Source organism: Triticum urartu, chromosome 7, assembly GCF_003073215.2.
Source record: "Triticum urartu cultivar G1812 chromosome 7, Tu2.1, whole genome shotgun sequence".
Classification (NCBI taxonomy): domain Eukaryota; kingdom Viridiplantae; phylum Streptophyta; class Magnoliopsida; order Poales; family Poaceae; genus Triticum; species Triticum urartu.
In genome coordinates, this window is record NC_053028.1 from 607,489,521 (window position 1) to 607,503,924 (window position 14,404).

At 46.7% G+C, this 14,404-nt stretch overlaps 1 protein-coding gene across 1 annotated transcript; it reads right to left on the bottom strand.

The window, feature by feature from the left end:
• Window positions 1-1,991: 1,991 nt before the first annotated feature.
• On the bottom strand, window positions 1,992-3,630 carry LOC125524766 (peroxidase A2-like). The gene is made up of 3 exons (XM_048689792.1): window positions 3,160-3,630; window positions 2,735-2,900; window positions 1,992-2,592 (listed from the first exon to the last, which is right to left on the bottom strand). The coding sequence occupies exons 1-3, from the start codon at window positions 3,601-3,603 to the stop codon at window positions 2,165-2,167; spliced, it is 1,038 nt and encodes a 345-aa protein (XP_048545749.1). The 5' UTR covers window positions 3,604-3,630; the 3' UTR covers window positions 1,992-2,164.
• Between the last annotated feature and the right edge of the window lie 10,774 nt (window positions 3,631-14,404).

Sequence of the window (14,404 nt, forward strand, 5' to 3'; positions counted from 1 at the left end):
TGGGAGGTGCAACTGGCTCCGAATTAAAGGTCGGAGCGGCTGCCGGTGCGATTTCTTGAATACTGTCCGATGGCAGAGCTAAATCGTACTCATCGTGACCGCGTGGCGCACAAGGCAGGGGCTCGAATCCGTCGAAGATCAAGTCTCCGCGGATATTGGCCGTGTAGTTTAAGCTTCCAAACCTGACCTGATGGCCAGGGGCGTAACTTTCAATCTGCTCCAGATGGCCAAGCGAATTGGCCCACAATGCAAAGCCGCCGAATACAAAGATCTGTCCGGGGAGGAAAGTCTCACCTTGGACTACATCGCTATCGATGATAGAAGGAGCCATCAAGCCTAACAGCGACGACACAGAGGAACTCTCAATGAAAGCACCAATGTCGGTGTCAAAACCGGCGGATCTCGGGTAGGGGGTCCCGAACTGTGCGTCTAGACGGATGGTAACAGGAGGCAGGGGACACGATGTTTTACCCAGGTTTGGGCCCTCTTGATGGAGGTAAAACCCTACGTCCTGCTTGATTTATTCTTGATGATATGGGTATTACAAGAGTTGATCTACCACGAGATCGGAGAGACTAAACCCTAGAAGCTAGCATATGGTATGATTGTATGTTGTTCTACGGACTAAAAATCCTCCGGTTTATATAGACACCGGAGGGGGCTAGGGTTACACAAGGTCGGTTACAAAGGAGGAGATATACATATCCGTATTGCCTAGCTTGCCTTCCACGCCAAGTAGAGTCCCATCCGGACAGGAGACGAAGTCTTCAATCTTGTATCTTCATAGTCTAACAGTCCAGCCAAAGGATATAGTCCGGCTGTCCGGAGACCCCCTAATTCAGGACTCCCTCACCTACCCTCACATCTCTATGCCGTCCAACCCATTGCCTCGCCTAGCCTCAGCCGACAACACCGCCTGGTGGGCCGTCGGGGACGCCGCCTCCTACACTATCCGGCCATTGGGGATGCCGCCTAAGCCTCCTGGCCGGTCGACTAGGACGCCTCCTAAACTTCCATCAGTTCTCATCTCCATGTCATCTCGCACTGTCAGGGTACACGCCACATGCAGCTGCTGGCCCGTCGGTCTCTCATATTTGCTTCCTTTCGTTCACCTTATTTTTCAGTGACATGCTGCTTCAGATTTGATAGATTCATTAAGTGTGCTATCTGTTCTGGCATATATGATATATTGATTAGTGTGCATCCAATGAGTGTGATATACGGACATTTTTGCGGTGGCTGGTAAACTGTTTCACGTACCTCAGTTTTCCATGGTTTCTATACAGGATAAAATCAAAAAGCAGCCACGTATACACTTGATAAAGCTAAAGGAAAATCAAGATTCTTAACAGAGTTTAGAAAACTCTTCGGTTGGTGATTTCAATGCATACATTCAGCAGTTAAGCTTCACTATTAATGTCATTTGCATTGCTTGATTGGTCACCCATGTTCATGATCATATTATACTGAACAAAAACAAATCTTAAGATTACACATGTGTTGCATGTGCGCATTTACTAGTAGTAACAAGTCTCTGTATGTATGGTTGATGTTTGTTGTGTTGTTCGCTATGTCGCCCTCGACAAGAGTGGGCTTGGCCCATGGTGTGTCAATTTTCATCCAGTTCTGCTAACTAACTTTGTCTCGAAAAAAAAAAACTAACTTGGCAAATCTCTCACGCTTTAAGGGCATGTACAATGGTTGATAAAATAGTCTTATCTTAAGTTTTGCATGTAATTTAGAGATAACAAAGAAAAATGTCTACAATGGGTCATTTTTTAGCCTTATCTTCAATAACTAGCAATTCCTAAAAATATGGTGAGACATATTGTGCTAAGAGATCATCTCTTGTCTTATCTTAAATAAGAGAAGACAAGCCTTCTCTTATGAGTTCTCTCTCCTCCACCTCATCATTTATCCTACGTGGCACTTCTAAGATAGCATCATTGTACATGCCCTAAGTAATGGTGATAAAAAAACAACAGAAACGCGGGAATAAAATTTTCACTTTATTCCACGTCAGAGAACAAGCATGCATGAAATGTTTACATTGGTTGACACATAAACCAATTATTACACCAGAGACGACAAGAGATGAATTCATCCTTGCATCCATGACGATGCCACATTTGCGTATACCCACACGCGGTCTCCCCCCTGCCCGCTAATTTGAATTGACAAACGCGCAGCGGTTCCGGACTTCTCCCTGGGAGGGATCCGTCACGGGCCTAATGTTCCCCATCTTGATCATGGAATTCACGAAGCTACTGAAGAAGGCCTCCTGGCTGCCCGCGAACCTATCAACGATCGGCGCCGTCGTCCCCGCCGCGCCGGGGTCTGACTTGAGCTCCTGGTCGGACTGAAGAAAGCCGCGGTTCACCTCAAGGTTCGTGAAGTAGTTCCTGTCGAAGTTGTCGGGCGTTGTCGGGTCGAGGTCGTTCAGGGACGTCCCGTCGCCGTTCCTCGGGCATCTCTGGGACAGGAAGGCTCGGTATGTCGCGTCGAGGGAAGGGTCGGGCTGGTTCGTCCCGCTGAAGTTGTACAGCCGGCCCGTGACGAACTGGCATTGCACACGGCCGAAAGTGTGGCCACCTAGAGACATTTGATCAACACAGTCAAGAAGGTTAATATATATTCTCTCATTGAATGCTGTACACGCAAGATCTCACGTATTTAGCATCGACCGAGATTTGGCAACACTGATATGTACGTATATGTGCGCGAGTTTGGTTACCTGAGAGGGCGACGAGGTCGGTAGTGTCGTCGAGCGTGGCGTTCCGGAACTTGGCTCTGAGCACGTCCAGGCCGTCGAAGGGGCCCGGTAGGTTCTCGGCGTCGGCTTTGCTGGAAGTGAAGCTGTCCAGCCTCCCCAGCAACACGTTCCACCCGGGTCCTCCGGACTGCATAATGCGTGCAAACTTAATTAGCATCCGTTATTATCATCGACTCGCTTGCTCGTACGGTTGCATCTTGCATGCATGTCTGATCGATGTGTCCTTGTACTTGGATGCACCGACAGATGACACACGAGGCGTCAATTCATGCATGCACCCCGAAAGCTACGTCGAACCTACCTACAAACCAATCATGCTCATGCAACCGATTGTTCACTTCGATCACTGTGCTACGTGACTAGGCAACAGTGACAAACGTACGTACCAGCTCGACCGAGATCTCGGCGGCGATGGCGAGGATGTCGGCGCAGGAGACGACGCCGGGGCAGGCGTCCTCGAGGGCGGCCTTGGCGGCGTCCACGACGTCGAAGCCGCGCGCCGACCCGTTGTTGGGCCGCGCGTCCTTCTCCGACTCCATCCCGTCGAAGGTGTCCAGCAGCAGCGAGCCGTCGCAGCCCTGCACGAAGCAGTCGTGGAAGTGGAGGCGGATGAGGCTGGCGAAGATGCGAGGGTCCGACTGGTGCGCCTCCACCAGCACCCCCTGCACGATCTTGTACGCGTCCGGGCACGTGCAGTCGTAGTAGTCCACGCTCAGCTCCGCCGCCGCCGCCCCGCCGGCGTGGAGGAGGCACACCGCCGCGAGCAGCGCCGCCAAGCTGGCGGCGCCCAGCTGGGAGACCCGGGTAGAAGAAGAAGAAGAAGAAGACATGTTGTTTGGCAAGGGACTGATGAGAACTGGGAGGAAAAGAGAGCTGCATTTATAGGCCAAGTTCTAACTCGGTGCATGGTTTTAACATGCATGCATAATGCATTCTCAAGGTTGTTCTGCGTACTTTGGCAGCGTATGATAGAATTTTTTTATGGATGGACGGATGTGATCCGATCAACAGCTTGCAAGAGAGGGAGCAATCAGTGAAGCTCCGTGGACTACTTTTCAAACTGTGTCTCGATGCTTTCTTTCATGTTTCTGATTCAATGAGTGAGTGTGACGTGCTTAACAATGTCTCTAGCTATAGCTACTCTCACATGCATGCTGGCAAACGTATGTGTGGCATGTCTCTGGTTCAATCATGTGTTTGGTGGTGTATCGTGTTCAAGTATTGGCGAGATGAAACATTGTTTTTGGATTTCTATATATCAAATCACAGCCATGCTTCTGGGTAATATATGTTAGCTAGTTTGGACTTTGGAGCAGTATAGCACATGGATCATAATACGGGATGGATCTGTACTTCTGTATGTGGTTCTTTCTGCAACATGTGAAGGATCAAGTGCCTATATGACCTTTGGTTGCAGTCTGTGAGACATGAGAGATGGTAGCATGTGATACTGTTTAACTGGTTTTGATGGCGATTCAATAAATTGTTTGTTTGAGTCATATATAATCTTAATTTTCACCCACAAAATAAAATAAAATATAATCCTACTTTCATTATGGTCGGTTGTTGTGGGGACTTGTTTTTCACTTTTTTTAATACAATACAATTGAAGTCGCTTACATACACAAGCATACACTCAGGCCTCATTCGGTTTGGAGGATTTTCATAGAAAAAATATAAGAACAAGGATTTGAGAGGAAAATTTTCATATATGCATTCGGTTTGGAGGAAATGTATACAGGAATTTCGTTGGAATACTATTCATTTTCTGTGTTTTTGAAGAAAACTACACGTCCACTCAAAGCTCATTTTACATGTAGAAACGAGGCAAGTCAATTCCTTAGGAAGGTAAGTGCCATCCTATCAAATTTCTGTACTAATCATAATGTCTACGTTTTAGTTTCCTCCAAACCGAATGAGCCCTAACCCCCATGAACGCACGCATGCACATCCTACCCAAACGAGCACCTCGAGAAATTGAGTCGTCATAGCATCTTGAGATTTTACACCACAGGAGCCTCGCAGTCGATAGAAATATCTTCTCCCACTGAATGAACATCGCCGGAAGCCTGGAATAAATACAGAAATAATGCGAGCACCAATGTCAATTCTAGGACTTGAACCCTGATGGACTGGGATACCACTGCCTTCCTAACCATTCAACCGCAGGTCGGTTCGCAGGCCTTGTTTTCACTTTGTATTTTCTTTTTGTTGCTATAGTCGATACTCCAAGATAGAGAATTGTGTGCATCCAATGATGTAAAGGCTACCGCTTAACCTCCTTTCTGCAAGAAAAAAAGAACTTATAAACAACCAGAGTTAGAGCCAAAGCCAGAGAGGTCTATCAGATCTTTGCTCTTCTTCCTCTTCGAAGCAATTAATATCCCATCAACTAACTGACTGATTGAGACTGCCATTCTTCGAGGGAATGTGACGGCTTAACATTCACATATAGTGCGTAGTACAAAACCAATCAGTACCTTCTTTCAAGACAGAAGATCATCGTGAGCTGTATAGACGAAACTTCCTTTCTTCTCTATCCGATGACGACGGCTGTCTTCCATGCATGCAACGTCCATGTTATACTAACATGTGATTACAACTAATTTTAGGAACTTTCAGCACTACATTTTCGTTCAGAAATACATGGTCTCATACGAGACATGCATGCAGCGAAAGATAGCCAACAAAAGCGCAAGGCTATGCAGTCGTGACTATGTACTTCCTTCGCTTTTATTTACTCTGCATATTTGTTTTGCCTCAAGTCAAAATTTGTAAACTTCAACCAAGCTTATATAGAGAAGTATTGATATTCACAATACCGAAGCAATACCATTAGAATGATCATTGTACGTGAGCTACAGTTACAATGTTGTCGTATGACTAGATGGCACGTGCTAATTATGGGTTTAGGGACCAGCGTATGAATGGTTAAGTTAAACTGCTATAGTGAAGCATGTCCGGTACAGATGGAGTGCCCGCATGCTGCTATAGTGAAGTGAAGCAGAGTTCAACCGTAACATTAAGGCTCACGGGCACCGTTGGCACGTACGAGTACATGATCAATCGATCTCATCGTCTCCCTTAGCCGTTTCGCCTAACATCAATGATTCGAGGCTGCTTTGTACACCACGGGGTGCGGACAAACGACTCAAAAGGCAATTATTTATGGTTCACGGGATCACGTGAAACTGTAATCATCCGAGTAGAATCGTACCAGCTAGCTAGTTTGGTTGTCGGTCATGTCGCTAGAAAATAGGAAAATATTGTCGGTGCAGGGTCGGTACCAAAACTAGTGAGCCACTAGCTACCTCAGTTCATGGAAAGAAAATCAGTGCTTTTATAAAACGGTTGCAGTTTGTATCCTACGGAAGTTGCTCGGAACGGAGGCTAGGCTGCTAGTTAAAAGCAAATTCAAAATTATCTGCCTGTGTATGAACGAACTCGCTGCGAGGGTGGTTGGGTGGATAATTGCAGCTACATTATAGTATCATTGATGATAATCAGTCTGTGATGTCATTCCTAGACCCAATCAGATTCCCCTGTGAGCACAGTCTGAGAGAGAAGCCGGGGTCTTCCAACGCATTGTCACAACACCCGATTCAGATATCGCTGGCATGAGAAGATGATGGACGAACTCACACCAGAGGCAAAGGCTATCTGAGATCTCCCAAAGGGCGATCTCTCGGACAACATGGAGCGAACAAACGAGGATCACCAAGTGGGCATGGGTCAAGGCCGTGCGCAAGATGCTAGGGAAATGATATCACCGCCAGGATCGATGGAATTCGAGAGGAGCTGGGTGCCAACATTGGCCCAGATCGGGCTAGATCTCGACAAGTTCCGTGATTAGGGAAACTAATCCCACCTAGAGGTGTTCGAGTCATGTAACAACTTGCCGGACACAGACTCACTGGCAACGCGACTCTCACCATGCCATCGCTCCTTGGACAGCTCCTCTGTCCATACGGTCACTGCCCCAACTCCATGGTACGAGACGAGCACTTCTTCACGTTGACCTCGCTGACTTCTACACTCTCCGGTACGACAACATGCGTGTAGTTGGGTGCACGTACGGCAACGCTCCTCACAGTTCATCGTCTTTAATTAGTTTTAATAGATCGCTCTCAGTTGGCAACAACTAATATGTATGTATCCTTTTACAGATATAATTCTTTCGCCGGTCCCTATCATGCAACTTGTCTGCGTGTGCCCGGTGCACGACATCACAAGATATTAACCAGATAAGCTACCACGTGGTTATCCTGCTCTTCCTTACAAAGAAATGGCCGCATATGCGAAATTGTGGATTGTTGTATACATCCGACTATTAAGTCTGATGATATGTGTACTACAGTCATGAATATGAAGAAACAAATCTTGACGAACCAGGCACTACTCTAGCACTTGGAGACATTGTTCATAAACAAAACGATCGAGACACCAAGCACCACTCCAGCTTGACGCTTTTGATGACTATAAGGCGTCTATGATGATTTCGTCAATGTTAGAATTTGTTGGTTCTGTCCCTCGCTATGTTCATAGAGGTAGGGTCTGCATGTTTACGTTCATATAGATGAGTATAGTGTGTACGAGTGAGTGTTCATACCCTTATCCTCATCTGCAAGTGATAAACTTCTACCCTGCTAAATTGGTTTCTCTCTTCCTAATTAACCTTTGCTAAAAGCATGTATACGTCCGAACTTCAGGAATACCAAGAGAAAGAAATAAAATGTTTTTGTTGATGCACTGTCAAAAGGTGGTTATGCAAGAGACACCAGTCTTCTCCCAGCCCCAAAATTATCAATAATATTAGACCCTACTTGATTATTAATTCTCTTCTCCACATGGCCATGATCAGCAGGATGCCAACCAAGTCAAACTGTAGGGATAGTTAAGAGCAACCGCATATGATGTGACAGAATTGAAAGGAGTCATATCAATCAACATGGGCATCAATTTGTTGATTGTTCATTAGCTCTCATTGAAACCAGGATCATAATTAGATCATTATGAAATGTGAAGAATTATATGACAATCATTTACTCCCTCTCTCTCTCAGTTTACAAGGCGTACGCGTACCCTTAGTTTGTCAATTTGATCAACCTAATACAAGTCATATATTACAAAAAATATACCAATATAAACTTCAGATGTTCTATTTTCAAAATGTATAAATTTTGTGTTATATAGTTTATATTAGAGCGATAAAATTAGCAACCTAGGTATACGCGTAGGACTTGTAAACTGTGACGGAGGGAGTAGGTACAGCTTTCCATCTCTGGATCGTTATTGATTCTTCAACTTCTTGGAGACATATTTGCGACATCATCTAGCAATTGCTGAAGTAACACGCGGTGCTTCTACTGGCTAGCACCATCGCATAAGTGCCCGGGGTTGAATCCTCACGTTTGTTGTATTAACAAGTTGGTTGGTTCTCCCTAGCTACCCGTGCATGTTTTATGTAGCAGCTGATGAACTCTGTTCGCCATTGCTCAACTGGAATTGGCAGCCCTCAACTGTGGATCTCACCGGCAGATCCTGTGCACGGGTTGATGCCGCTCACCTTCACCATGAACTGATCTTAAGTGTTGCGTTTTACTATAATTGGCCAAAATATTGTGGCGGTTTGTATGTGAGGAATGAAGTTTCAGAACTGCGAAGAATTGTTTCTACTTTGAGTTCATGGCTGCTCTGTGGCAAATTCAGAGATGTAGCACATAATTTAATTCTAATTGTGAACTTTCGTGGAGATGGATTATTTTTTTGATTAGTGTGACAACCGTGGCACCTGACAGGATGACGACGTCCATCATGATCATGTCAAGGCTGACATCGCCAAACTTGTTTATGATGGAGCTGATCGGTCCAAATGGCGAAGGCAGGCCATCGTCGACTCGCAACTGATTTGCCACCAGGTTGCCCCTTCTCCACTCTGAACAAATCAGTACATAGTTACCCAATACTTTGTATGACAAGCTGCATGTATCTGGGAAAATGGAGTACAAGATGTAAGATGCTCACAAAGAATAGAGCATAGCCAGTTGCACAAGCTTTCTCGGCCCAGCATCCACAACAGCTGTACCAATCACGCGTGAGCTTCTGCGTGTTCAGTTTTTGTGGGTCGCTATGTTAAGAGCTGTTGGTGGCCATCACACGTCTACCCGCCCTCAAACTTGAGAAAGCTTCTGAAGCACCGAGCATCGGATTTCCACAAACTTTGAGCGTAGGCATGCTTAGCACATCGACGAGAGAGCCCAATGACGTAGAATGTTGTGAGCTACCTCAAGCAATAATGACCCCTTTCCCGGTGTCTACTATTCCCCCGTGTCCTTTGTACATGTATTTTCAGTTTTCTTCTCATATCTTCATTGTTTGTGGACTGGCACCTGTTTGCTTAAACAAAACTCCAAAAAGTATGGTATTGCCAATGTGTAGGAGAATGATTTTTATGCAGCTTGATGGTCTGTTCGGCTGTAGAGGAATCAGTATATATATTGCACGTATGGTTAGAGTTGTTGGGCTCTTCACTTGTATTTACACATCATGCAGGGAACTTTGTGAATACAAAATCGTGCACGAAAGATTTTCCTTCACTCGGGTTCATGTTGTATGAGCTATTGGTATTGTGGTACCCACAATAGTACCCCCAAAAAAGATGGCTATTTTGTGGCCCAATTTATTAATTAGGCCCTTCACAGGCGGTGAGTAAATAGCAAAAAAGTTACGGAATCGCTAAATGTGACGTCAAATTTGTAGGACTTTCGAGCAAACGTCTCAGCCACTGTTAGATCTTTGCACCAATCCTGCAACTGGTTGTCCTTGACATGTCAGTAGCAGCAACCGTTCGCTCCTGTATCACCCTCGTGCAAACGAGGCACATCAACGGCGAACCTTATCTGTGTGAGAGAGAGAAAGTGAAACCCCTCATCCCCATTTCATCTCCTCCTCCTCCCTGGTCCTCCTCCCACACCCTTCGTTGCCTTCCAACTCCGGCGAGCGGCAGCCTCCACACGGAGCTGCACCATGTCTTCTTCCTTTTCCTTCAAACCTAATCAAACTGTAGAGACAGTTATGACCAACCACATAATATGACAAAATTGAAAGGAGTCAGATCAATCAACATGGCCATCAATTTTTGTTGATCGTTCATCATCTCTCACTGAAACCAGGATCATAATTAGGTCATTATGAAATGCAAAGAATTATATGGCCATCATTTAGTTGCAGCTTCTCATCTCAGGATCGTTATTGATTCTTCCGGTTCTTCGAGCTTCTAAAATCTTAATATTATAAACATACAACAAGACATATTTGTGACATCATCTAGCAGTTGATAAATTAACACCCAGTGTTCTACTGGCTAGCATCAGCGCACAACGGCACAGGTGCCTTAGATTCAATCCCCACTTCTGCTATACTATTAGCCAGCTTGCTGGTTCTCCCTAGCTACCCGTGAATGTTTTATGTAACAGTTGAGGAACTCTGCTCGCGGTTGCTCAACTGGAATTGGCAACCCTGCACTACGAACTTCGCTGGCAGATCATGTAAACAGGCTTATGCCCCCCACCTTCATCATGAACTGTTCTTAAATGTTTCTTTGTACAATAATTGGCAAAGAATATTTTGCAACAGTTTGTATATGAGAATGAAGTTTCAGAGCCGCCAAGAATTGTTTCTACTATGAGTTAATCATGGTGAAAGGATCGATATGGTTGACTAGAGGGGGGGATGAATAGACAACTAACAATTTTAGCTTTTCTTTACCAAATTAAACTTTGCATCAAAGTAGGTTGTCTAGATGTGTAACTAGGTGAGCAACCTATATGATGCAATAACAACAAACAAACAAGCAAGCACGAGAAGTAACACTAAAGAGTTTGCACAAGTAAAGGTAGAAAATAACCAAGAGTGGATTCGGTGAAGACGAGGATGTGTTACCGAAGTTCCTTCCTTTTGAAGGGAAGTACGTCTCCGTTAGAGCGGTGTGGAGGCACAATGCTCTCCAAGAAGCCACTAGGGCCACCGTATTCTCCTCACGCCCTCACACAATGCGAGATGCCGTGATTCCACTATTGGTGCCATTGAAGGCGGCGACCAGACCTTTACAAACAAGGTTGGGGCAATCTCCACAACTTAATCGGAGGCTCCCAACAATACCACGAAGCTTCACCACAATGGACTATGGCTCCGTGGTGACCTCAACCGTCTAGGGTGCTCAAACACCCAAGAGTAACAAGATCCGCTAGGGATGAGTGAGGGAATCGAAAATCCCTTGGTGGAAGTGTAGATCGGGGCCTTCTCAACCACTCCCGAGCAAATCAACAAGTTTGATTGGCTAGAGAGATAGATCGGGCGAAAATGGAGCTTGGAGCATTAATGGAGTTTGAGAGGGAAGAGGTAAGTCAATGGGGAAGAAGGGGACCCCCTTTTATAGTGGGGCCAACAATCCAACCGTTGCCCACCAACCAGCCCCGCAGAGGGTAGTAGTACCGCTAGGGGGGCGGTACTACCGCTAAGCCAGCGGTACTGCCGCTCCAGCTAGCGGTATTGCCGCGCAAAGGAGTGCAGCAGGGACCTGGATCCAGAGCGGTACTACCGCGGAGGTAAGGGCGGTACTACCACTGCGAAACGGTACTACCGCCTCTACTGCCGCAACTAGTGCCGCAAAACCCGACACGAGAAAAAGAGCCCTCGAGTCGAGGCGGTAGGAGCCAGACAGACCAGTGGTAGTACTGCTGCGGAGTCACCGGCGGTACTACCGCCGCGGAACGGTACTGCCGCTTGTGACCCCTCAGCGGTACTACCGCTGCGGAGCGGTACTGCCGCTTGTGACCCCTCAGCGGTACTACCGCTGGGTTGCACGGTACTACCACTGGGACCCAGACAAGACACAAGAGAGAGGGGATCTCTCCAACGAAGCGGAAGAGCTCTGAGGGTGAGAAGCGGATGTGTACGTGTTGATTCCACCCAAGCAATACCCCAGCGGACCCCCTCTTGATAGTACGGTGCCCTCTACGCAACTAGTCCACCGAAAGAGAAATGAAAGAGCTACACCGTCTTGAATGACACTCCGAGGGGAAGAAATCGTCTCGTGCCAAGGATGAATCTCTGAAATACTCAAAGCACACGATTAGTCCGCAAACATGTTGTCATCAAGCACCAAAACCACATCGAGAGAGATATGCCTCAACAATCTCCCCCTTTTTGGTGGATTGATGACAACTAGGGATTTGCACAAGGAAAATATATAAAAGTAAGAATACTTAGAACTACAAAATATAGATGGCTCCCCGTGAATGTGTGCACCTAGTTAGTGGAGCCTTTGGAATGTAAGACACACACATCCGGATCAACACTCCCCCTATATTTTATAGTCCAACAATTCTAAGAACATGATAAAAGAGAGTAGGGTATAAAACAGGACAAGCATGCAAATCATAAGATGCTACAGTACTGAATAGACATAAGTAATAAGGGTAGCGATAGGGAGCATATGTCTCACACCATATGTCTAGAACTTAGGTCTCACAGGCACCGAACCAAACCAACCAAAGACAACGAAACAAAGGCAGCGAGGGAACACAAAGACACACTCGCAGCACGGCAACAACACAAATCCCTAAACTCTCTCCCCCTTTGGCATCGAGACACCAAAAGGGTAAAGAGCGACGCTACGACTTCAGGTGATGGCAAGCTGAGGATCTCGAACATCACATCTCAGCGTGATCATCTGCATCTCCGCCATTGGTCGGAAACTGCTCGGCGACTGAATCAGTCCAATGGCAATGCTGGTGAATCCATTCTTCCTCTTCAGTGATCTGTCCCTCAGAACCGCTGGTAACGGTCGCACCCAAGTGACGCATGAGCTCTTTGTGGCGCACCCTGGCCTGCTTCTCCGCCGCATGAGTCATGTACTGACCATGAGACTCCATGCAGAAAAGCTTCTTCATCTTGCGTTTAAGCTTCTTTGCCCAAAAAGGTTCTGCACTAGAAGGCCCAAAGTCCTCCTCGTGATCATCAGTGGCAGACCCACCCTCAGTCTCCATGGCAGCAGCAGCAGTTGATGGACCCCCGGGTCTAGGCGCTGGGGTGCCCCAATTGTCCTTCTTCCTCAAACGCTTGATCTCATGAGAAACCAAGTCTCCAGTTTCCAGCATCACTCTGGGATAGACATGTGCCCAGGCCTTCTCAATGATCCTCATAATGAATGGACCATATATCGGGCACTTGCACTCAGAAACGGCAGAGAGAAGTTCAGACCACATAACATGAGAAATGTCCAGGCTCTCTCCAGTTTTTGCTTCCTTCTCATGCTGGCAGAAAAGAAGTATGTCCACGAGATAGGAGTGGACCATATCCAGATTCCCGATGCGAGGAAGAGAGTCTCACGGAAGACACGATGAAGAATGTCCAGATATGTAGACAGCTCGTAGGTTTCCTTCTTAGTCACTAGGTGAACCTTCACAGTGCAGTAGGGCCAAAGGGCTTGCTTGTGAGTGGATGTAGTATTGCGGTGAGGGCGGAAACCTACTGAAGTCTCAAGCCCGCGATCTTCCACATCATGTAACTCCATGAGGGCCTTCCACTTGACGGAAAGCAACTTGCCATTGGTCATCCAAGTCAAAGTCCTGTCGGCATCCGTTTCAAGATGAACGGTAGCAAAGAATTGAGCCACCAAATCTGCATCGAAATCCTTGTTGAACTGCATGATCCTGAGAATGTTCAGCTGATTGCACATCTGAAGGGCTTCGCCAAAGTACTCAGGGTCCTTCTCCATGGCATCAGTGTCGATGGAGCGAACATCAACATAGAGATTCTTCTTGGCCTTGATCACATCAAAATAGATGGCAAACTGAAAGCGGTTCCAGAACGGGAGGTTGACCAAAGTGGGATCTTGGTCCACCTCATAGGGATTGTGGCGACGCTTTTCCCAAAACTCCTTGGCAGTCATCTCAGTCATAGTCTTTCCCTTTGACTTGTTGGCGGATCTCTTCGACTGCTGAGGTGGTGGAGGAGCACTTGCGGATGCACCTGCTGGTGGCGGTTGAGTGCTAGAGGAACCACCTGCTGGCTCAGAGGTGCGGTAGCGCTTTGACGTTGCACGCCCGGGGTTGACACGGCGAGCTTGATGCTCAGGATGTTCATCACCTGGAACCAAACACAAGAACACGCAAAACAACCAGAAAGAACAAGCATAAGCCAACAAACACAACAAAAGGATCAAGGTAAGGCAGGAACATGATGGAACTTGGCAGGCAGCGGTAGTACCGTGACATGCCCGTGGCAGTATCGCCCAAGCGGTAGTACCGCTTCAAAGAGAGCGGTAGTACCGCTCGAGGTCAAGCGGTAGTACCGCTCCAATGAGAGCGGTAGTACCGTTCGAGGCGGGGAAATAGCAGTTTCCTACTACCGTGGTCAGATCCGGCACTACCGGCCTGCCAAATTCAAAAATATTCCTACCAAACTCTAATCTAGATAGTCTAGTTGCCTTCTCCAACCTACTCAAGCCTAGATTTAGCCAAAAATCTAGAGTTGCAACCATCATTGCCCCTAAGAAGCAAGATCTGAAAACAAGACAAAAGAAGAGAAGGAACGGGGGCAATACCGGCATCCATGGCAAGAGAATGA

Excerpts from the sequence above, each read along its gene's own strand:
- LOC125524766 (XM_048689792.1), bottom strand. The coding sequence starts at position 3,603 with ATGTCTTCTTCTTCTTCTTCTTCTACCCGGGTCTCCCAGCTGGGCGCC. Across the intron at positions 2,901-3,159 it reads CCGAGATCTCGGTCGAGCTG|TCCGGAGGACCCGGGTGGAA; the intron begins GTACGTACGTTT and ends CGCATTATGCAG. Across the intron at positions 2,593-2,734 it reads CGACCTCGTCGCCCTCTCAG|GTGGCCACACTTTCGGCCGT; the intron begins GTAACCAAACTC and ends AAATGTCTCTAG.